This window comes from Passer domesticus, chromosome 4 (assembly GCF_036417665.1).
Source record: "Passer domesticus isolate bPasDom1 chromosome 4, bPasDom1.hap1, whole genome shotgun sequence".
Classification (NCBI taxonomy): domain Eukaryota; kingdom Metazoa; phylum Chordata; class Aves; order Passeriformes; family Passeridae; genus Passer; species Passer domesticus.
The window spans coordinates 46871704-46895353 of record NC_087477.1 but is presented as its reverse complement, the minus strand read 5'-3'; the positions used below and the strand labels follow the sequence as shown (position 1 = coordinate 46895353).

Below are 23650 nucleotides of genomic sequence, written 5' to 3'. Positions count from 1 at the left end.
GGTAAGGGCCTTTTTCTCTAAATTGTCTAAAACTTGGCTTCAAGCAATATCAAAGACAGAATGCATTGTAGGTCTTGAATAATTCATGGCTGTAAGTGTGAAAAAGAAATAGCAATTGACATGACTGGAGTATCTGGGATTCAGCTTAAATTATAGTTAAGTAATTTAACAGGCAATCACAAGGAACGTGAAATTGTTCACCTTGTCCTTAGCCAAAATTAGGTATTAATGTAGTCAGACTAAAAGTGAGACAGAGAAATTAATTACTGCTTTTAGCATTTTGCATTAGCTGTGCACAACTTCCTGAAGTTTCATTTCTGTATTTTCAATTCTTGTGGAAATTGAAGTATTTTACTCTTGCTGTAAAATGAAGTGTAACTAAAAATATAGTTATGAAAAGATACAGAAAATCATTATCTAGAACAAAGCTTTTGTGTAATTTTTATTGAAGAAAATTTTCAACAAATCAAACATCTAATAATACCTTCCAATAATTATTTTAAGGTGAAATAAACTTTGTTAATGTCTTTAATTTTGTGGCAGTGCTGATGTTATACACCGATGACATGCAATACTATCTGTGTCTGTGATTCTGCAGTTGTTGTAAGTGCTAGTGTATACCAGAGTCCTGCCTTCTAGATATTCCATAAGAATTTCAAGTTTCCTTGTTGGGGCAGGGAGGAAGGCAGGCCAGCCTGCAAAAGGGTAGCGGATAGAACTTGAGACAAAATCTGCTCAAGATCTATGTGTTAAATAGAGGATTAGAAATAACCTAATGGGTTTTTAACCCATATACAACTTTTTATTTTATTGATACTTTGTTATTTATTTGGTGGTTGATACTTGAATGAAGGATGTGATTTGGTCAGGACTATACCTTACACATAGTCATATATAAGAATTGTATGTAGTAGAGTTCTAATACTATTTCATGAAGTCTGTGATCTACCACGTAATAGTAGTTAAAGGTTTGATATTATACACTCTGAAATGTATGAAGTTTTTCCATGTAGACAAGTTCTTTCCAAATTTGAATGCTTATTTAAGAAAGTATTTTTTCCCGCATTTTACAATAGAATTTTACGTAGGGATTCTGTCTTGTATTTTTTAAAACATTCTTTTTGTTACATTAACCTCGTGTTTTACCATTACAAACCTATTTTCAAGGTTTCTGAAGCCTATAAGCAAAATGGTCTTGATTTCTCTCCTGTATCTTACTCCATCACTTGGCACACTTAATTTGCTACACAAAGGAGATGCACTTATAAAAGAACAAGAAACTCTGTAGCTATTATTAGCACTGGGTTTTTTAGACTTGCTTCATGGAACAAGATGCATCTCAGGGCAGAAAGCAATGGATGGGTAACATACATGTCCTCATTTTTTGCTAGATGACAGCTGCTTCATTAAGGAACTCCTTTCCCTTGTGTGGGACAGCTGCCAAACCCTTCATGAGTTTCACCTCAGAAATTTATAGAGTGGTGGTATGGAACTTGACCTACTTTGCTAACTAAAATTATCCTTTAAGACCATACCTAGTTTGCCTTCAGGCTGAATACCCCTATGGCTAATTGTCAGAGTGGGGATTTAGTGGGGATAGCCAAATGCTTCCCATTTGGGATTCAGGATTTTTTTCAAAAAAGGGACTATTCCTATTTTCTGCACATTGTGAGAAGATCTGCCAACATCATCTAGTGCTCCTGAGCTTACCTGTTTGGTTGCTTTTAAAGGATATTTGTTTTAGAGATTTAGAAACGACATTAAGAATGTAGGAGAACTGAGGGGGTTTTACTGTTGTTTTCTTTCTTTCTAGATAATAGTGATGGAGAGATTGCCAGCGAATGTGAAGAATGTGATAGTATCTTCAGCCATTTAGAAGAGTTGAGATATAACCTGGAGCAGGAAATAGGCTTTGATAAATTAATTGAAGTTTATGAGAAAATAAAGGTTTGTGGAACAAGCTCAAGTGGAAATCTTTGAAGAAACAAGCACCTAGGACTGTTTGCTGTACCAGTTAACTAATTACTTTGTGTAACTAGAGTAAAAGGTTTTTTCTATAGTTTTTTTATCTGTTTTGGCACACTAAAATATTATCAGAGAAAATGCCTGGCCAGTGGATTAAAGAGAAAATCTGGGTTAACCATGAATTTCATTTAATAGATTTGAACTATTTAATTTTATACCCATATTAATTTTGGCTACATGGTTTGTTCTTTCCACTAGGCTATACTCGAAGATGAAGATGAAAATATTGATGTTTGTTCAACCGTAGTTCAGACTGCTCTTGGAAATGAACACAAACACCTGTATGCCAAAATACTTCATCTGGTAATGGCAGACGGAGCCTACCAAGAAGGTAATCTCAGTGTATCCTGGCAAAACTTTGCTGACCATTCTGATTTAACAACTTGCAGTCAACTGCAACAGTCAACTCTATGTACAGTCAACTGTAACAATAATTGGCCTACAAAAGGTACAATATAATTATTTAATTTCTGTAAAACAGTTTCATAGATGGGGAAAGGAAATTCAGCACAAAACTTGCAGAATCAAAATCAATTTTATCTTAAGAATGAATGAACTTCTAGCTAAAATAGTACTATGCTTTCTAAAATGTTACTTTCAGTAGATTGCACCATCACTCCTTTTCAGAAATTTCATGGAGCTCTTTATCCTGTAATTACATTTTTCAGAAGACCTTGATTTGTATGTACCATCTATCTGATTCAGTGTTTCAGTAATACATGAAAATAATTTATTTTGCCCTGGAGCCCTGCCCAGATTAGCAGAGGTTACAAGGCAGATGGATGTTGCTCCATCTTTCAGAGTCACACTTCTGAAAAACCACACAGACCACCATCAGTAATGGAATAGTTTGGGGTTTTTTTTTCATTTCTCTCATGTCAATAACTTAACTGCAGTTATGTATTTTTAGATTTCTAATGGTGAAAGTCTTCACTGGAGAGGAGAAAAAGAAGAAATCTAAAATTTTAATTAGTTTTATAGAAATCAAAAACATCATGTATTGGCTTTAAAAGTATGTGCAATGATCACTCTTTAATGCATTTCAATTTTAAAAAAAATATTCTAATGCATGTTAACCAGTATGTACTTTCTGCATCTTTTAAATTCTTTTAAATGTGTTGCATTGGTAGTGCTAGGTCAAGTAAGGGTACAGCTTTCTATGTCTTTTATACGTGAATACTTGGGGGAGTGTCTTAAAACTAGTTAGAAAAGCATAATAGTTTGGTTTTTTTTCAATTCTAATCCAAATTACATTCTCCCCATTTTTTTTCTACTGATATAGAACTGCTAGGTAAGAACAATCATTTCCATGTTGTTTTCATGCTGTGTTAGAGAAGTGCAACTGAGAAATGTCTGAAAAATATTTTTCAGGCACAATTTCTTGATTTAGTGGCAGATGTGGAAAGATGCACTGTAGTAGTCCATTTCTCAAGTACCCAAAAGACTGGCAATGTAAAATTAGAAGAAAATGGTTACTAGAGTGTCACCATTTTCTTTTGCTTGCTACTGTGCTTTAAGGATAGTTTAAAACTAGTACTAAAAGACTTAAATGAAAATTTGCTGAAATGTTGACATGTAAATTATAAGCTGTTGTCTGAGTGAATCCTATTAAAATGAGCTGACTTTCATCTGGCAAAATGCTGATTAACAAGTGGCTATTTTTATTAGATTCAGTTCTAATTCTGTATTTTACAAATCTGTGGTAGCGTCCAAAAATGATAAGAAAAAGTAATTCTGTACATTTCACACACTTGAATTAAAAAGTCCTATGCTAATAGGGGTGAATAGAGGACAAGTGACAGATAGAAGGATCTTTGTGAGCTTCTGTCTCAACAGCCTTATACTCTTCAAAGAAGAAATGTTGGGAGAAAATCTCTGTTCCTCTTTCCTAAGAGGATTGTTGTAACTGAAGCAGGCCACTTGAGGTGCAACTATCTTAAATTCACTAATCCAAGATGACACGATGTTCAATATTTGTGTGTAGTGCTTTAGGGCAGCTTTGGTCACAGTTACCTCATGGGTGACAGACTTAGTGTATTCTTGTGTTATTGCTTACCAAATTGTGGTTTTTAGATTGTTTTGTAACCCTAGCTTCACTTGTGTCTATGTGTGTCTCTCCTTTTCACACTGCTCTCCCCTTCTTTTACTTTGTACAGGTAATGATGAATGAACCTGACTCAGGAAATTCCTTAGTGCTTACTACACACCGGTGTCCGAAGTCCGCACAGCTGAAAAACAAATCGTAGTGGAGAATGTAACATGGGGCAGGAGAGGCAAGACTTCAAAAAAGAATGTTGATTGTATGACAAAGAGAAAAAACATGCCTTTTAAACTGAGATACCTTTAGAGTTCTCTTGTGTGGATTTGCATATGTGTTCCTTAAATATTAAGTGCCCAAAATTTTAAAAAACCCACACCAACCAAACAACAACAACAACAACAAAAAAATCCACAAAACCCAAAAACCTCAACAAACCAAACCAAAAACCCCCAAACCTGTAAGCTCTCAAATTTCAAAAGAAACAGAGAAAGAAATACCTGAATATATTCTGATACAAAACTGAGACCTATAATTAAAGCAGAACTTCTGCCGTATGAACAGATAGCTGGTATGGTTGAACGGTTGAAAGCATTACTGTGTTGTGGAAGTACTCACATCTAGCTATTTGCTTACATACTTCAAGTAGCTTTTCTTTACACCTACACAAAGAAATTGTTTTGTTTTTATTGACCCTCATGGTTTTTTAATAGTATCTTAATCTAGTGGTCCAGTTCAAGCATTTCACTTTTATTGTATTTTGAAGCTGAAGGCTTCTGTCACATCTGAAATATTTTGATGGTGTTTCTTAATTCGGGAAAACTGGAACATAAGTCATCATTGAAATGTCTCGGGGGCGGGGGTTGGAATTGTAAAATCCATTTGGACCTAGAATACTCTTTATTGAAAATTTTTTCTTATTTTGCTTCTTCTTCCCCTTCCCAAAAATCCCAGTTCTTTACCTCTCTTGAATTTTGTAATCTGGTCAATGATGATGTACTACACTGTTGAACTGAAAAAGGGGAGGGTTTGCAGTTTACCTTTGACGTTTGAGTGTTCTAGTCATTGCTCCAACAGCCACAGGGGAAAATGAAATATTGCAGCCACAAGTGCTGTGTAATACTTCACATCTTCTGGCTCCTGTATTGTACAGCTTGGTTTCCACCGCCCTACAAGCAAAACCAGGTTTCTTCTGACACACATTTCCTCGTTCCTTGTGTCGAAGCAGTACTATACAGGGCAGACATTAGGGATTCTCTTGTTTCGAGTCATCATCTCTGCATTTTTACTGGTTTATCCATTACAGTAAGTCTCTTGTTATGAATTTGATGAACTGTCAAACTTCCAAGTGCCCTGTTGAAGAAAAATAGGTTTGGTTTCTTTTTTTTTCAGCTACAACCAGTCTCAATCTAAAACTGTCAAAACTTGCTTTTCCACGAAGTAAAAACCAGTATATTTATATATATATATATATTTATTATTTAAACTGTCAGAATATGTACATGTTTTTTGTATAATTGCTTTATGGTGTCATTATTAAAATTTTGCCCACTGAAAAGGGTTAAATTTTTTTAGACAAATACCAAACCTATTCTAGTTCAGCAGTATTGTGGGAATCTGCGGTGAGAATAAAATTGTTAATAATAAGAATAAAAAATTGCCTTTAATAGATTATTCTTTAATTCCTTTTTTCTTTGATAAACACCTCTAACTCCATCTTGTGAGGAATTATGATCAGTTCTTGGAAATAGTGTTGGTTCTGGGCTATGTTGCTTCTTCTCTCATTCAGTTTCCTTCTTTACTTCCTTTTTCTTAACTTCCCACAGTAAACTTTTTACCAGGTTTCTCATCCATTCCACTTTCCACTGCTGCATAATCTATTCAGAGAGATGGTCCTCATGAGCTGCATCACTCATGACTTTTAGCAAATACACCCTAAAGACTCTATTAAATAATGATTCTGAATTATTTTCTTTTTTCGGGTTTGATTTTTCAAGTCATAGCTTGCACACCTTTGGAGGAAGGGAGGACTCAAAACCTTTAGATTTAAGATAATATAGAATAAGTGCATGGAAACAACAAAATACGCAACTGGTATATTCTGTCCTCTATGATTTTGAATCCCCTTAAGGTGGTAGTCTTACTGAAGTTAAGGATTGGGCCATGTTCCCTTCTTTTAAATTGAAAGCGTATCATTATTGACGGTCTTCCTTTCTTATGCAGTGTACTGGCTTGCTTCTGGTGAGAAACATGGCATAATCTGCAGACTGAAAGATTTACAAACAGAGCTTTTTACCAATTAATAATTTGAAAAATACATGTAGATTGTGGACAGCTTTTTAAGAATAATCTTCAAACCTGCCACTCAAGATTGAATATCCTTGAAATCCCTCAAAAGCTAACTTAAAACTGACACAGTAAATAAGTTTGTCTGCAAAAGAAATACTTTCATCTGAAATGTTAAATCCATATTTAATATTCTATAATGACATCAGGGACAGTGTGTCTGCAAGATAATTAATTGGTCTGTGTGCAATTTATTGAAATTAGTTAAGCATTTGGCTTCTGTGCATATGACATTCACCTTGAAGAATTTTCTGTTGTAGTTCTAGTTGAAATATGGAATGGTATTTTTCATAAAAAACTTATTCTGTGAACTATATAACACTGATGTCTCTGTCTTCAGACTTACTTCTTGACCCTTGAAGCCAACTCCTAAGTTCAGTTGAGGAAAGTTTTAAAAAACCCAAAACAAACAAGCAAAAAACCATCAGCAGAAAGGAGTAAGACCCCCAGCAGTGAGCTGTTTGAGCTGAACAGGTACAGACAGTACTCAACCGGGAGCACCGATGCCTAAAACCTTTGAAGAACAGAGCTTAAAGAGGCTTTTGTTCTTCAATTTGCTGAACTCTGATGAGCGCACATTTGAAGTTACTACTAGAAGAAACTTCAGAAAAATGCGTTATCTGGTTGGGCAATGTGAACCAAAGCAGAGCACAGGTTTTTCTGTGATCTGGTAAGTGAATGGCTTATTTAAATCAAGTTCCAGTCTACCACATTCCTAACAACGCTCTTCGTGCACTTGAGAAATCTGCATTATTTATTAGTAATTCCTACTTCAGCTTTTACTGCTTCTCTGTCTCTCTTGCTCTCATGTGAGCATAAATGCTGTGTGCTTACTCAAACACTCATTGTTCTAAAGCTTCAAAACTTTTCCCGAATTCGTAGGAAGGCAGGGCTGCGGGTGTTGCTGCGGCCCTTCAGCCGCCAGGTGGCGGCGGGCGCGGCCCCAGGGCCCCGCGCCGCGGGAAAGGTGCGGCCGCCTGGCGCTGGGGACCTGCGGGGGGAGCACGGCGAGGCTGAGCCGGGACACGAATTCGCAATTTATTTCCTTGTACAAGGGCATTTTCTGAAAATACCCATAGATGCAATTCTTTTTCTGTTTGCAAATCTTTGCATTCTTTTTCCCGGAGTATATATATATATCCTGAGTTGGAAGGGACCTACAAAGATCATAGAGCCCAACAATCACGCCATGTACCTGAGAGCATTGTCCAAACACTCCTTGAACTCTGGTCGCTCTGTAACCACTTCCCTGGGGAGCCTGCTCAGTGCCCAACCACCCTCTGGGGGAAGAACCTTTTTCTAATGCCTGACCTAAACCTCTCTGACACAACTTCAGGCCTGAAGAGATCAGTGCCTGCCTCTCCTCTTCCCATCACGAGGAAGTTGTAAGTGCAGTGAGGTCTCCCCCCAGTCTCCTTTTCTCCAGGCTGAGCAGAGCAAGTGATCTCAGCTGCTCCTCATATGACTTGCCTTCACAGTCCTTCACCATCTTTGTAGCCTTGCTTTGGATGCTCTCTTATAGCTTTATGGCAGGGTATGTCAGGTTTCCCCAAATGACTAAATGCAAATTTAAATAAAATATCACACTTTTAGCACATTTGAAATGTATATTCGGGCTTGGTATAATCTTCCCCTTTGCCAGAGGCTGGGGTAGAAACATGCCCCTGACTAAATTACTGATTTGACTTCTGTTTCCACTAAAAGCACCACATCAAAGCTCAAATAAGGCTACACTCTACATAATTTTATTAGCTGTGATAAACCAAAGACAAATACAGAAATTTAACTTTTCAATCCTTTTAAATGTTTTTCTTTTCAAATAATCGTGTGCTTTCTCAAGTCTTATTTTACCATTTGTTCATTCATGAACCATGTAGACTCAAATTTAGCGTGAAATAGAAATCAATGGTTACCATTCCTAAAACATTTTCTGCCATTTTTGTCATAGCAGTTTAAATGGAGCAATTTGTATAGTTTAAGTAGTAGTTTTAAAACCCATAAAGAGCTTCCTGTAAATTAAATTTGTGTGTTAATGCAATTTGCACTTCAAATGCATTTCTAAATTGATATGTTTTCCAGCTGAGCTGATGAGTTCATCAGTTCAAATTGTAGCACTTAGAATGGTTGGCTTGTGCAAGAGTCTTAAAAACACTTCTTCATCAACTAAAGCCTTAGTTGAGCTGCTTCCACAAAGATATATTAATTTGCAGTTACTTATGAGACGTGTAAATACATATATGTGTGTATGTACATATATGTGTGTATATATATATATGAGTTCAGCTGCTGCTCCTAAATTGCTTGCTTTGAGCATCTCTGATGTGCTGCACTCTTCCAGATTTTATTTCCAAGACATTTTTAAACTGAGATGGGATTTAGCCAATTCCATTCACTCTCTTTTTAACAATACAGTTTAGAGAACTCACAGAGCCAAAGACTTGGAGAGTTTCTTCACAGCTGCACAACACAAGCCAAAGTCATGGGCAGGTTGCAGAGTGGGAATACTCCAGCAATTGCTTAGTTTCAGGATGGCTGTGACAGTTCTTTCCCAAGTCACCCTGAGGTTGACTGTATCAAGTGTGAGGCTGGGACGTTGCGTGATCCACTTCTTCTTGGCTGATGGATGTTCCCTTAGGGACTGAAGTCAGCCAGGAAAAAATACAGTTCAGATTTAAATAGGACTGTGGCTTGAGCTGATGCAGACATGCTCTGAGGAGAAGAGAACCAGTTGGGTCTTTGACATTCCCTAACTTTTGCTGTATTCTGCACACAGTCCTGACAGTAATGTCTCCCCTAGGGGAAGGGATGAAGCATGCATTTTGGCTGTGTCCTTGATATAGAATAAAACTTCCTTAAATTCAAATTGTAGGCTAAAAGACTGTGGTTCTGTCTCTCTTGAAAAATTTTAAATCCCAAGCAATACTACAGGAATGCCATACTTTCCTCCTATTTGCTTCCCCATCAGCAGTCAAATGTTCTTATTGTTGTTTGATTTATTGCTGCTACAACTATTCCAAATGCTATCAGAGAAGTTTTGCAAAACTAAGGTATGTAGCCTTTTTCTGAAGGGATTGATTTGATGTGGATAGACAAAGGACAGAAAGCCTGAGGTGTATGAGCCACAACTCTGTCTGTTGTGGAGCTCTACTGACTTGAGCCCTGCTTAAAACTGCTTTTTATAAATTGCTGTAGCTGTTATATTTCCTCTAAATTCTGTTTCTTCCTTTGTATGGAAGTGTTAAGAAAAGACTGGACGTTCAGTTACTGCCATGGCCTAGCTGACATGGTGATATTCAGTCAAAGGTTGTGGTCAATGATCTCAAGAAGTCTTTTCCAACCTCATTTATTCTGGGAATCTGTAACAATTCTTGATAATGATGTCTGAAAGATAGAAATAAAATGCAGTAATCTGCCATAATTATAGCACATTGAATTGATCCTTTCGCACTGACATTAATTTTGATAACTTACATAGCCATTTGGAGTATTTTAATTTCTCTTTAAACATTGTAAGAGAAACCCAAAATATGAAGTCCATGACAGTTGAGCTTCTCAAAAGAGTATATTTGGACATAACATTGAACATACTTTTATGTCTTTTAATTATTAGAAATATGAGTTTTGGGTTTTTTTATACTCAGTAGTTTAAAGCCTTATTTAGTAGACCTGTACTTATTGTTACATATATGAGAATTATTTCAATGGCACTAAAATATCCCTGATGTGATCTTTAGCTTAGTAATATAGCACTTTTTTTCCACCTGTGGAAAAGCCTGATTGCAGTAACCTCTGTATCCAGTTCCACTGTGGCCTTTAGTACATTAGTTAATGATCACAGTGCCCTGAGTAACTTAAATCACTGTATTCACTTAATACTGCTTTGTCACCTTTCCTCAGACAACCACTATTGCTTTCTCTACATTGGCCAATCCTCTTTGTCCAGAAACCTCAACAAACTCTGACTCCAGAGACCATGTGGTCCCACCCATTGCCAGGTGGGAAAGGAAGCCCAGTTCAGTCCTGGCCCACAACCTTTGTTAACAAAGTGATACTGTAGTAACTATTTTGCTCAAATCCATAATGGGCAGACTTTCCACCACAACCCCCAGTATCTCGCTGTACATAACAATAGTGGAGCAGGGACAAGCACTGTTAAAAGGCCTCCTTCCTCCCAGTAAAATTAAAGAAAGCTTGAGTCAGATCCCATTGTGATTTGTTAAGCTTCTCCTGTTCACCACAGTCTGTTCTTTCCCTCTGCTGATGATTATCAGGACCAGCAGAAGGAAATGTTCGCCCACCCTCATACTCGGGCACGAAGCAGAGCGTCATTGATCAAAGTGCTGAGAAGATGGGTGTGAGCCAAGGCACCAGACTCTGAGCTGCAGTTGGTGAGGATATGAACACATCTTCCATTCTGCTTATTCTGCCACAGTGAACACAATCTCCATCAGAAGGATGGGATATAACAGATGGAGCTATAACTTAAACCACTTTGTAACAGTTCCTAAAGCTCATCTGTCAAGGATGGTGCCAGACTGCTTGTGCAGTGTTAGTAAGAGAAATTTATGTATGAACATACAATGTGAAATAGGCCTGCTGAGGAGCAAAAGCTGTGTAGCCTATAGTGTTTATCTTGCATTAATCAAGTTGTAACGTATTTACTTAGCACTATTTTTGTTTTCACTTGCTGGCAAAATTCCCACAGATGTTTTATTCTACCTTACAGCAGTTAAAAAGGTGAGAAATATATAACTGAAATAATTCACTAATTGTGTAATTTCCTGGCTTATCACACAATAAACCGTGGGGGCTTGTTAGAGGATCACATTAATCCAAAGCATGACACAGGTCAGATCACTTCCTACAGTCACTAGCTTTAACAAAGCTATCTATGACATTTCAACTCAGGTATTTTCAGCTGAAATTCAGAAGACTGGCAAGCCTGTATTCTGTAATTCTGTCTTAGTGGTATCTGAGGAATATGCAGCTCACAACTATGCTGATGGTCATGGAAATTGCAGGTACCTCATTTCTGGAAATCTTGATGCTTTTGCAGCTTTAAGGAACTGTATTTTCTTGCCATAGGATAACAGAGAGGTCAGAAGGCTTTGTGCTCATTGGCCAGAAGACTGTGTAGAATAATAGAATGAACTGGGGAAAAAATGCTCTGAAAGCATCTGGGAGTTCTTGTGCATACTAGACAATATATTCTATACTAATTTTCTGTGGCTAAGTTTACTGTTACTGTGGCCTAGAAGTAGCCAAATAAAACAGCAGGGAGGCCTTTTCTATGTTTCTTCCCTCCATTTCTCACTAACATTTTTACATTTGCTCATTCCCTCTTCCAATGGAAGCAGGGGGGAAAGTGCCGAGTACAGCACTAATGGCATGAAGAAAAATACTGAAGGAAGCAGCATGGAAGCCATGGTTTCAACCACTCTCCCTCCTTTGCTCAGGAGAATTTCAGTGACCTCTTGACACCTCCCAGGGGAAACTTTAAGTTGACAAGGGTATTTGCCAAGTAAATACAAAAAATGGCATTAAAATAGTATTGTTTCTGACTTAATCCTCCTAAAGTCAATGCAAGTGAGTTAAGGTTCCCAGAGCAGCTATAACGCATTAACCTCAATCTTGATGACTGGGTATGTGAATGTGTATCAGGACTGATTAAAAAACACTTCCAGGCACTCACTAATAGTCACTGGGGAAACTGAAAAATGCCAAAAATTAAGTTACAACTTATTTCTGGATTGTGCTGGTATATTGGTTAAAACTAATACATTTCATGTTATGCAACACTGTCTAGAGTCAAAACATTAATTTGTCCTATCAAAACAAAGGGGAAGGCATTTCATGTTCATTATAAGTTGATTGGTTATTCTGCCATGTTTTTGCTAGTGTAAGCTACTCAAGAATGATTGTTGTGACTCTTGGAAAATATTCTGGTTTTATTATAAGCCAGTTGCCAATTTTTCCTCTGAAATCTGAAATAGAGAGATATGAGTGTATGTTATACCTCAGATGTCTCCATACCATACTCCCCCACACCCAGAGAATACATTTGCTGCCCAGTAACACTTGCTGGTCATTATTAACTCTGATCCTGCTTTTTAATAGTAGGATTAATAGTGGGATTAATTCTACTCCAGAAGACAGGTTGCTAAACTGGAGATCTGTAGTTTAGTACTTGGAATTGTTCCTTTGCTTCCTCTCCAGCATATTATTTAATTGAACCTGTAGAGATAAATGCATCTGTGCCAGTCTTTGTTTCGTTTGCCTTACCTTCTCTTATCTTTCCAGTCGTTTTTGCCACAAGTTGCCAAGTCTTCCATGTATGAGGTAACTGTGCCTTCATGTTCTCCATGCCTGATATATAGAAGAGGATCAGCACAATAAATCCCATAAATAAGAACGCTTCCAGAAGACAATACCAGAAAAAATGCTCACCAATATGAACTAGTATGCAGGAAAAGACCTAGTACATGCCATTTGCTGACAGGTCTTTAGAGCACAGCTGCTTTAGCTATATGTAAGGACTATGACGTGGATTAAAAATACATTGTTTTTTTAGCACAGGTGTGACCTTAGAGAAGAATTGTGGTAGGACTGCATTAGCAGTTTGCAGGTTTTTGGCACACTTACCCATTGTCAGTGCCCCAGTCCATCTACACACAGAGTTGCTGTTTGCATTTTCTGGGACACGTGGGAAAACATTACTTGAAAATGAGTTTGACTGTAGCTCATATAAAGTGTCTTTTTAAGATGTATTTAAAGGCTGATTCTTAGCTGGGGGATGGAATCCAGCTGCCTGTTTTCTTTGGCCTCAAGAGCCAGTTTCAAGTGATTTACATTTTCAAAGCTGACTTCACAATGAAAGAGCTTGAGGCTTGGTTTTGAGGCATGACATGGTTTTTTTGGGATTGGGGTTTCTTTTGGTGGTGGGGGCATGCTAGTGAGTAAATATTTTACAGCCCACATTCCTAGTTCTACAAAATTAGTGACTTGAGGCTCTGGGACAATATAAGTAAGCACAAAGGCTGGAATTTATTGCTAGTAATGATCTATGAGATAAGATTTTTCAGCTAAGCCAGTGCAGAGTTCTCTTGCCAGATGTGTGGGAGTGAAAGTGACACAAATCTTAAAAAAAAAAAAGATAAATCTTTGGCAATCCCAGAGTGATTATATAGCCTTGTAGTGCTAGCAGCCTCAGAGAATTCATTTTGTGTCTCAATGTCCTTATTGACTTAGAATCCAAGTCTCAAGCTGTATGAAAGGAATCCAAAGTAGTGCCATGAATACTCCATAAATTTATCTCACTTCCTTAATCTTATTTTGAACAAAGAGAGTTTTGGGGTCCTTTTTCCTACATTTCTCTGTTTATAGAGAACTGTGGTAGCAGAATTACAGTGATTCTGTGAAAAAATCACTAGGGACCTTGTCCCATTATTCCCTTACTTTCATCCCAATGTAATTAAAAACTTTCCTTCATAGTCAAGCCACGTCATAAATCCTTGGTTTTCGCTTCCAAGATATCACGGCCAAAGGCATGGTACATGGCTGGTACACTGATCACATCCAAATCTCTGCCTACATCCTTTCACAAGTGTACCAGGAAATGCAGAGAACCAAAATTGTAAAGGAGCTTCTGTACCATTCAGACAACCAAGAGGCCTAATTTGTGCTAATGGGCCGCAACTTTCCTTGGAGATGAGGGTACATTTCAAAAAGGGATACTAAAGTCAAAGAAAATGCTTTCCCTTGGTGTAAGGATACTGCTTTGACTAGTTTGGAATTAAAATGGTAGTGCACTTTAAATGCTGTAACACATTTTAATTTTTTATATCCTAGTACACAAACTCTTACACAACCTATCTCATCGCTTATGTATGACACCACAGCAGAACTATTCAAGTGTGGCAGAGATGTTTGAAAAGTAAACATGCTGATAATCCTACTTGCCTGTCACATAGCTCTGCCCAGCAGGCACTTTTAGTAAGAAAATGCTATTTTAGGGAAATAAATCTCTCTGAAAAAAAAAATCTAGCTGTGCATGCTTTTAAGAACTAACATGACAACTTTTTTTTTCTTCTTTTTTTTTTGCAAACTATCAAACTGACTGTTGCAGCACTTCAAATTCTAAAATAACTTAGTTTAGAATTTAATCTTCTTGTAGATTTTGCTGTAAAGACACATGAATTTAATGAAATTCATGAATCCATTAATCATGAATCCATATGACATGGAAAGATGTCACATATTTATCCTGGAGCATCTTACCAGTCCCTGCTCCTAAGTCTGAGAGTGAAACAGCTACAGACTCTTCTGGGACAAAATCCAAACCAACTCTCTCTACAGAAGAGATTCAGGTGAAGGGATTATGGTACTTTTCAACAGATTGCCTGATTTGGACAGTAGGAGGAACTGCAGGACTCATCATAAAACAACAGGAACCACACTTCAGATACATTATTGCTACACATTTGTCACACTTTAGCTTTCATGACCACAAAAGCATAAATGGTTTTAAAGAGTTACACCTCTGTAAATGCACTTCCAATAACTTCTCTTGGAATAAGACACTTTGGATAAGGTGTTTGTTAAGACCTGCAGAAAGTTCTGAATTTTCATTGTGTTGTCATACAGTTGCCCAAAGGAGAAATAAAATCCTCTACATCACCTTGCTGTAGAGCCTATACTCTGAGTGGACATGAAAATTTTTCATCTAGAAAGACTGAAAAGAATGCTTAATATGCTCTAAGGATTTATTTGGTGTGAAAGTGTGAATAGATCTGAGGTTCCACCCTATTACTGAGGTTCCACCCTATTCCACCCAAGGCTTCGGCCATGGAAGATGTTTGTCCTTGGAGGGTTAATTTGACTGAAGGACCCCTCTTGATAAAATAGCAGTATTGTGAATTCTTCCCTGTACATCAAACTCACTGACTAGCTTTGTCTTCTCACAGGATTTTAGAGAGTGAAGCTGTATTTTGTTTCTAGAAATACAAAGTATAACAAAAGGCAGAATTTAGGAATTGTAGGCCTGACATGATAGATCATCTCCTAAAACCCACAACCTCCTTTCCTCTCCACAGCCCACATGCAAAAGTGCTGCTGACTCTCCACAGCAATTCTTTCTCCTATCTAAAATTGCAAATTTCTAAAAATTTTTTTTAATTGTTTTTTTTTGGTCAAAAAATGTATGTGCCAAGTATCCAGTCTCCAGACATTCAGTTTCTTTCAGACATTTTGGTAATTAGGTGTGGTAATGAAGACTAAGTAAACTTTGATGAATGTTGAATATCCTCCACGATATTTTTGCTTATTTAAAAAGAAGAATTGTTTGGGTGCTGCAACTCATCTCATCTGTGGATTTGAACACATTTGGGTGTCCAAAGCTCAAAACACTTGTCACAGTGTTTCTCAAAGATAAAACTGGACTTTAGTCATTCCAGCTCACTATCACTGGAAGTGGTTTATTACAGTTCTGCCTGATCTCAGTCTAGAATCAGTAACATGATAGTTTTAATTCAATATTTATATGTTTAGTGGTTTATTGTTCATATGAAAGAGCTTTACCCTGTGACTGGAATGCAGCCCTTGCAAGTGGGGAAAATACTAATAGCTTTTTAATAGCTTACAATTTGCTAACAATATAGCAAACTATTAAAACAGCATGTAAGCATTCTAAAATGTCTAGGGCAGTCAATAATTCTAACACTACATTCTGAATCACTTACAAATCTTTGGGAGACCAGACCTTAATGGGGCTGGGAGATACCAAGAGCACAACAACACATAAGCTGGTGTGCTCTGTCCCCACCAGAATCTCCCTTGTGGAGAGAACACTAATTCTAGAGGGACAAAGAAGTATTAGCACCAATTCTGCAGCCTCACAGATTAGGTCTGCAGCTTATCAGGTGTATGGTAAGAAGGGAAAAGATATTCTGATTTTGGAATAAACTTATTTAAGAATGGATTCTAACATTTCTGTTCCTCTTCTAAAATCTTCACAGTTGTACCATCTGGCTTGATTTCTTCAAACATGCATTCTCCTTTGTTTTTCTTTTAACCTTATTTGTAGTAAGGGCAAATTCAAGCTTACTGGTTAATGAGATGCAGGCACAATGTTCCCATCAACATAATGAACATTTAAATCAAGTCCTTGACCAACTACATAACCCAGCAACTTATTGCATTTCTATAAGGTACAGCACTGAATGATGCAGCTAGGTTATGGGATCATTAAGTGCCTATAAACCCAGCATTTTCCTGTGACTAACCTGGTGGGAATGTCTTGTAACAAAAAGCTCACCCAAATACTGAGTAGTTGTAACATGTTTTTTCTTTAATGCCACAGACACTTTTTGTATTGCACATTTCCTCCATGTGACTCAAATTAAGTTATTGCAATAGCAGCAATATGTACAAAGTTACAATCCCAGGTTCACCTTATCAGGGAGAACTGGCGCTTACAACACGAATACGCAAGCGATACTGTACTCAAGAAAGCTGGATGCCTAGAACACAGCATAAAAATGTGCTGTTGGTACATTTGGGCTTCTAGTTTCACAACTCATTTCTCCAAACTCTTCACAAATACCAGAACAGCAGAGATTCTTCTGGCAGGATGCAAAAGCCTTGAAGTACATTTGTCATTGATGTAGTTAAAACTAGCTCACAACCCAGAAAGTGTATTAAGGATAGCACAAAACTCAGTTTGCCAGCAAACCAACTGGATCAGTATCAACCATGCTGAGGTCCTCGCTGCTGGAATTATTGCTGACAGTAACTGAGCTAGATAATTTAAAGCTGGTACTAATTGAAAGGAAAAAAAAAAAAAAAAAACACAAAAAAAACCAAGACAGCGAAACAAAACTAAACTGCTATCCCCCTTACCTTCCTGAAAAACATGAAAACAAAACCACCAAAAAAAAATCTTTAATGAAAAAGAAATTAAGCCATTGAAGAACGTCTTGGCCATGGGCCATCCTTCATGATATGCTGTGCTTGCCAATGTAAAGCCAGCAACATCAGTGTGGCCATCAGCAGTAAACTTTCACTACAGGGATGTCAGTAGGAATTTTGCATGGCCTTTGAAAGGGGATTGCCACCATATCTCCAGGGGGCGTTTTACAAGATTAACCTTTTTGGTCTGTGCTTGAGATCTATATTGAATGGGAAAGACAGGCTAATGTGGACATTACAAATGAAAAAAACACGATCCTTTCTGACTAAACTAACAAAAAAAAAAATCTCTAAAAATATTTTGTTACAAAAATGTAGCTCAAAACAAAAAGATGCTTATGAACCTACAAATAAAATTAATTCAGACTATGACTGCCACAAGACACTATTGTGTTTTCTTTCTGATAGGGCATAACACATCTTGTTCCATTAAGTCTTATTATGTTTGAGCCTTTTGCAGTTATCTGAAGACTTTCAGGATGGAATTCAAAAATAAATTAATTATAGCTTCATATGTTTATTCTTGCAGGCATTTGCTTGCATTTCTCTACATGGCACTCAGTTTTGTTTTATTACTCTAAATATATATAGTGCTAACATGACTTTTTCAGGCACATGGATTATCCCTGCTGTCAAGGGTAACAATCTTCAGGGATATTTGTAGGATTCGAAAGAAGACTGGAGCTGGTGTTGTTCTGTAGTGTGTTAGTGTATTTAGGGCAAAATGTAAGTTACCAAATGTCTTTATGTTGAAGATTTGCATGTTGAAAAATGTGCAATTCTGAAATAACCCATACTACTTATCCATTAAATTTCCTAAGAAACTAGATACAGGTGAGTACAGAGTGCATCTCCTAGCCCCTCTTCCCATAATTCATTGCAAAATGTGATAGAATATCTGGAAACATATTATGATTCTAGATGTTTTATAGAAAACAGTGGTCATATAAAAATAATCTAATTTAGGAGGGCCTCATCTTTCAAATCTGTGTTCTTAAGGGACTTCTGCCCTTTGCATCATGTACTTAGTAAAAGTTGTACAAGGAGCTAATGAATTGTGCATAAGGATGGGATGATTTCAATAAGTGAGGCCTCCTCACCTAAAGATTTCCAACGAGTGCAATTCTCTGCTTACAGCTGGCAGCAAGAAAGAATAAATTCTTCAATGTAACAGCGATTCTGTTCCTTTCAGTGCTGGCACCAGAGTATTCCAGCCTCTCTGAGTCAAACACTTCATGCGTAAGAGGGCAGTGGCATACATCTGCACACACCCCCACATTTTTTACATGGATCATAATTGTTTGAAAATTAACTACAGCTACTGCTCAGGAAGTAACATATTTACCTGATATTCTTCAGAGTGTTTACTGCTTTGGTTTGTATTCCACAATGTATTTAGTATTTTACAGACTTTACATAAAACACTGTCAAAGACCAGCCCTGATAAAGGGGTAATCTTTTTATCCTGCTTCCCTGAACTTTCATCTTGCTTCCCTGAACTTTCATCTTGCTTCCCTGGTGCACCACTTGTGTTGTAAATTCCTTTACTGTTTTAATAGATATTTTACATTCCTTAGGCAGCAAACTAAGTTTAGACAACAGTAATTGTCTTGCTTACAAAACTATGCTAGAAAGGCTGGCAAATTATTACCATGAGATCTTTTGAAGAAGCTAAGTCCAAAAGTGAAATCCAATTGAGATGAGACTTTGTTTAGATTCAACAAGTCTCTCTTTCAAATGTACTGATTATCCTTTTTTCTGTAGCAACAGCACTGACATGGCAAGATAGAGGAACACTATGAGACATCGGAATATTCTTATGTATCAGATGTTTATACCCTTCTATTTATGTTACGATACTCCCTGGAAAGCACAGACATAGACCAGAAACCCATCTGTATCAGTTTTCCTAAACTCCAGAATTCATGGGGGAGGAAACCTTATTTCTTAATGAACTGTACATATTTAGCAGCTTCAATATTTCCACTACTACAACTGAAAAGTAAAATAAAATATTAGAGATGCAGTGTGAGTGAGTACTTACTTGGAAATCCTAATAATCAGTGAATATCATTACTGGAAACTACAAAGTAGCATATCCAGAAAGACAGAGAAGACTGTCACACTATCAGTTTATCCAAACCTACACAATCCGTGCATGAAAAAGGAAAAAAAAAAAAAAAAAAAAAAGGCAGTGTTTCTACATATACACACAGAATTCAAGCAGGGATTACAGCAAATTTAAAGTTACAGAATATCCTGAATTGAAAGGGACCAACAAGGATCGTCAAGTTCAGCTCCTGACCCTGCAAGGGACAGCCCCAAGAATCACACCACATATCTGAGAGCCTTATCCAAACGCTTCTTGAACTCTGTCAGTCTTTTGCTGTGACAACTTCCCTGGGGAGCCTGTTCCAGTGCCCAACCACAGTCTGTGGGAAGAACCTTTCCCTAATATCTAATCTAAACCTCCCCTGACAGTTTCATACCATTTCTTAGGGTCAACTTGAAAGCTAGAACTACACACAAACTTCTGGATTGCTTCCTTTTTTGAGTTGCAGTTGGCAAGATGAATAACTGGATCTTAAACTTAGCTTTTTCATCACCCATAGACAAGGGGTCTTATTTGATTTAAAAAGAGCATGCTTTAACTTCTTTTTGTTTTATGGTAATTTGTATGTATCTCAGGGTTTACTTCCTCCTTCATTCCCACAGTCTTGCAGAGAAGTATCTCACATAAAACATCCCACAAGCAAGTGCATCATATCCTGAATACAGAGGTGTGTGGTTGTGTGTGTGGGGGGAGTGTGTGAAGAGAGGCACTCACCAAATTTCTGGCATAATTTATTTAATTAAGCAGTCCTATCACAAAACCGTTTAGTTTGGAACAGACCTCCAAGATCAGCGAGTCCAACTGTTAATCCAGCACTGCCAAGTCCAGCACTAACCATGCCCATGAACACGCTGTACTCGACCTTACCACCAGCGTTCAGCAAATGCCCGAGGGAGCACAGCCGCACCCGAGGGCAGCGATGGACGTGACACGGCAGCCCCGTCTCCTTCCCGGCCCGTGCCCAGCACGGCGGCCCCTGACGCCCCCGGAGCGGGAACGGGCTCGGCCTCACGGCCGGGAGCTGCGGGCGCACGGCCGGGGGAGGCTCACGGAGGTCCCTGGCCCCCCACAAGGCCGCCCAGCATGAGGAGTCTCCTTGGCCGGGCCGCCGCGGGCTCCGGGCACTGCGGCTCCTCCTTCTGTGGGGCCTGGCAGCGGCAGGCCGGAGCTCCGGCTATGACTTACCACAGACAGCGAGCGGGGGCAGCCCTGCGAGGAGCGAGCGACCACCCACCCTCGTTCCCTCCCTCTGTCCCTCTTCCTCGTTCGCCGCCGCCCCCATGCAGACGGCGGCAGCCCCAGGTGCCCGTCCGGGCTGCCCCCAACGCACAAGGCAGGGGGAAGCGCCTGCTCCTCCTGTCCCAGGAAGCCGCCTGCGCTCTCCCACCGCCCCAGCCACTGCCCGAGGCACCTACCGAGGTGCGGATGGCGGGGAGGACGAGGCGGCCCCTCGCCCCATCCCCGCCCGCGAGGGGCGGTGCTGCCGCTGGGCACCCGCCGGGCCCGCCCCCGCTCCCTGCCCGCGGCCCCTCGGCGGGGCGGTGCCGGGCGGGGCGGTGCCGCGCCTCGCGTCAGCGGCCCCTGCGCGGCGGGGCGGGGAGGGCACGGGAGTCTCGGCGCTGCCGCGGCGGGAGAGGCAGCGGCGGGGCCGGCGGCGGCAGCTCCTCACGGGAACAAAGCGGGGGCGGCGCGGCCACACGGTGAGAGCCCGGTGAGGGACGGGGAGGGGGCGGTGCTCGAGCTCCCCCGGGACCCCGGCGCTCCCCGCGGGGCGGCTCGGCGCGGTGCGGCGGAGGGGCCGCGGGCCCGACCCCTCCCTCCCTCTGCCCAGCGCCTTGAGGCGGGGTGACAGCGCCGTGCCCCCCGCCCGCCCCCGCCTCCCGGGGAGCCGTCCCCGATCGCCCCGTGTCCCCGCAGGGACCCCTGCGCGCCGCCGCCGCGGTGTCCGCCCGCCTGCGGGTCGCTGTTCCCCCGGGGAGCAGGGGAATATAAAGCAGTGAACCGGGGAGGCGGTCCGGGCGCGGAGCCCGAGAGCAGGTAGGTGCGGGACGAGCGCCCGGGGAGCCGGGGGCGCCGCTCCCGCAGGCGGCTGCGGGGGCTGCGGGGAGGCGCTCAACTTGGCCCGGCGCTGGGCACTGCCGAGGTCAGCAAGGCTTTTTCTGCCCGCGGAGCATCCTGGTGTGACTTCTCGCAGAATGTGGTTTTTTTTTTAGGGGGGCTCTTTAGTGGTGATTGTGGTTTTTTCTCCCCCTCCCTTTCCCCAGCCCGTCGCTACATAGCTGGAGCCGGCTGGGGGCTCGCCCCTGCCTCTGTGGCTGCATACGCAGCGCTCGTGTTGTCCTAACGATATGGCAGTAGCACTTCCTGCTGTAAATCACTTCGCGATAGTTTTTGAAGCGCTTCTTAAAGGCGGCACTGTAATGAACCCTCTTGTCAGTGCTTGCGGTAAGCTTAAAACCCTGTGAGCTGCAGGCTGTTTTCCGGGCTGAGCTGTGTAATGTGCTGCAGTAGTTTTCATAGAAAGGGTAGAAACGTAGTTCACCGTTGGCTTGGTGTTGGCATAAGTGCAATTCCCTTTGCTATGCCCTGTTGGTGTAGGCTGTGTGGTTTTGGACTCCGTTGTAGTTACCTTTGCCATCTTCTTGTTGTGAAAGAAAGCTAATCTCAAATGTTCAGAGAGACTGATGTATTAAGAACTATGAAAAGTAAGCTTTACTATGCTGCTGTACTTGGGATAGCTCTTTGTTCTAGAATAATTTGAGGAAATAAAATCACTCAGACTGAAATTTATGGGGACTTAAATTTAAAAACCTTAGCTGTTAGCATTTCTTAAAATATTTAAAATAAATAGATTCATTAATGTAGATTACCATTACTGTATTCATGTTTCATTTATTGAATTAGTCCAGTGATCTCTTATTTTGCTCTTTGTATGAACATCGTCATATAAAATGGTCTTTCTGACTTTTTCCAGCTTATTAATGCCTTTTTCCCTCAAAAAATTTTAGAGCACAGTCAGAAGAGGAATGGATGTAACATGATACCCTTGCAGCACTCAAAACACAACAATTCTGCAAAGATTTGTTTTTTCATTAAGTAATACAAGGAAAATGGATGAATCGGCTTTGCTGGATCTGTTGGAGTGTCCTGTTTGCTTAGAACGCCTTGATGCTTCTGCAAAGGTCTTGCCTTGCCAACACACGTTTTGCAAACGCTGCCTGCTGGGCATTGTGAGCTCTCGCAATGAGCTGCGATGTCCCGAGTGCCGGACTTTAGTGGACTGCGGTGTTGACGAACTCCCCAGTAATATTTTGCTTGTTAGACTACTGGATGGCATCAAACAGAGGCCTCGAAAAGCCAGCGCCGGCGGTGGGACTTCTGGCACAAATGCTTTGAGGGTCCCCATCAACACTGTAGCTAATTGCGGATCAAAGGACCTGCAGAGCTCCCAAGTTGGACAGCAGCAAAGGGTGCAAGCACGGAGCCCTCCTGTTAGGGTAAGCACCACGTGGTGACAGTATTTTGTTGCATTCCTGTCTTTTCCTCCACCATCTCAAAAATGGTTGGTGGCCTTTCTGCTTTGGGATAAGGGCAGTCAGATAGTTAATACAGCAAAACAATGTAATTTTGAGAATTTCTGTAGATATCTTGCAAAGCACGATGGTGTTCCTATCAGTGTTGGTTTAATGTTGCATAAATACTAATAATGCTACCTTATTGAAATGCTCAAGTTTTTAAGGCAAGAAGAAGAAATCCTTAACTCTCCAATTCAAAGACAGTCAAACAGAGCAAGGTAACTTACGTGGAAAGCTTGAGTTAAGTTATTGTTAAGGATAGAGATGTTGTGAAGAACATTTGAAATTGTTTTTAGTATGTCAACTGCAAGACTAGAGATTTCATTTTGGCTGGTGCACTTCCTGAAACGATTCTTACAATCAGTGAATTTCCTTTAAGTTAGACATAACGAATGTTAAACATGAGCAGAGATGTTTTGCCACTGGCTTCTAAGTATCTAAATTTTTACTTTATTTCCTTCAAAAAGAAATTTTTGAATTCTTGCAATCTGCTAAGTTGTTTGTACTCTTAGTCCTCATCATTTCTTTATTAGTTTTCCCTCAGGTATTTTTTCTAGGGAAGCTGGAAGTTGTACTTGCCATGATGGG

The 23650-nt window shown here is 39.9% G+C and overlaps 2 protein-coding genes and 1 long non-coding RNA gene across 18 annotated transcripts in view; 2 read left to right on the top strand and 1 right to left on the bottom strand.

The window, feature by feature from the left end:
• Window positions 1–4361, top strand: part of NEK1 (NIMA related kinase 1) — a 42546-nt gene extending 38185 nt beyond the window's left edge. For all 13 annotated transcript variants that reach the window (XM_064417665.1, XM_064417666.1, XM_064417674.1 and 10 more), the window contains 3 exons: window positions 1814–1947; window positions 2224–2356; window positions 4182–4361. In XM_064417665.1, coding sequence (XP_064273735.1) covers window positions 1814–1947; window positions 2224–2356; window positions 4182–4195 — 281 coding nt within the window. In that variant the 3' untranslated portion in view covers window positions 4196–4361. The remainder of the gene's footprint in view (window positions 1–1813; window positions 1948–2223; window positions 2357–4181) is intronic.
• LOC135299151 (uncharacterized) lies at window positions 1817–21038 on the bottom strand. Of its 2 annotated transcripts, XR_010361200.1 has the most exons (5): window positions 20903–21038; window positions 12692–12775; window positions 8836–9790; window positions 6208–6330; window positions 1817–5416 (listed from the first exon to the last, which is right to left on the bottom strand). It is a non-coding gene; the product is annotated as an uncharacterized LOC135299151 (long non-coding RNA). The 2 variants fall into 2 exon arrangements; XR_010361199.1 differs by lacking the exon at window positions 6208–6330 and having other exon boundaries at window positions 20903–21034.
• A 6-nt stretch (window positions 21039–21044) lies between these two features.
• The window catches only part of SH3RF1 (SH3 domain containing ring finger 1), an 82411-nt gene continuing 79805 nt past the window's right edge, over window positions 21045–23650 (top strand). Inside the window, exons 1-2 of one of the 3 annotated variants that reach the window (XM_064417678.1) lie at window positions 21045–21187; window positions 22496–22984. In XM_064417678.1, the coding sequence (XP_064273748.1) occupies window positions 22598–22984 (387 nt within the window). In that variant the 5' untranslated portion in view covers window positions 21045–21187; window positions 22496–22597. Of the gene's footprint in view, window positions 21199–21290; window positions 21525–22495; window positions 22985–23650 lie in introns of those variants that run through there. The other 2 variants (XM_064417681.1, XM_064417680.1) reach the window with 2 other exon arrangements.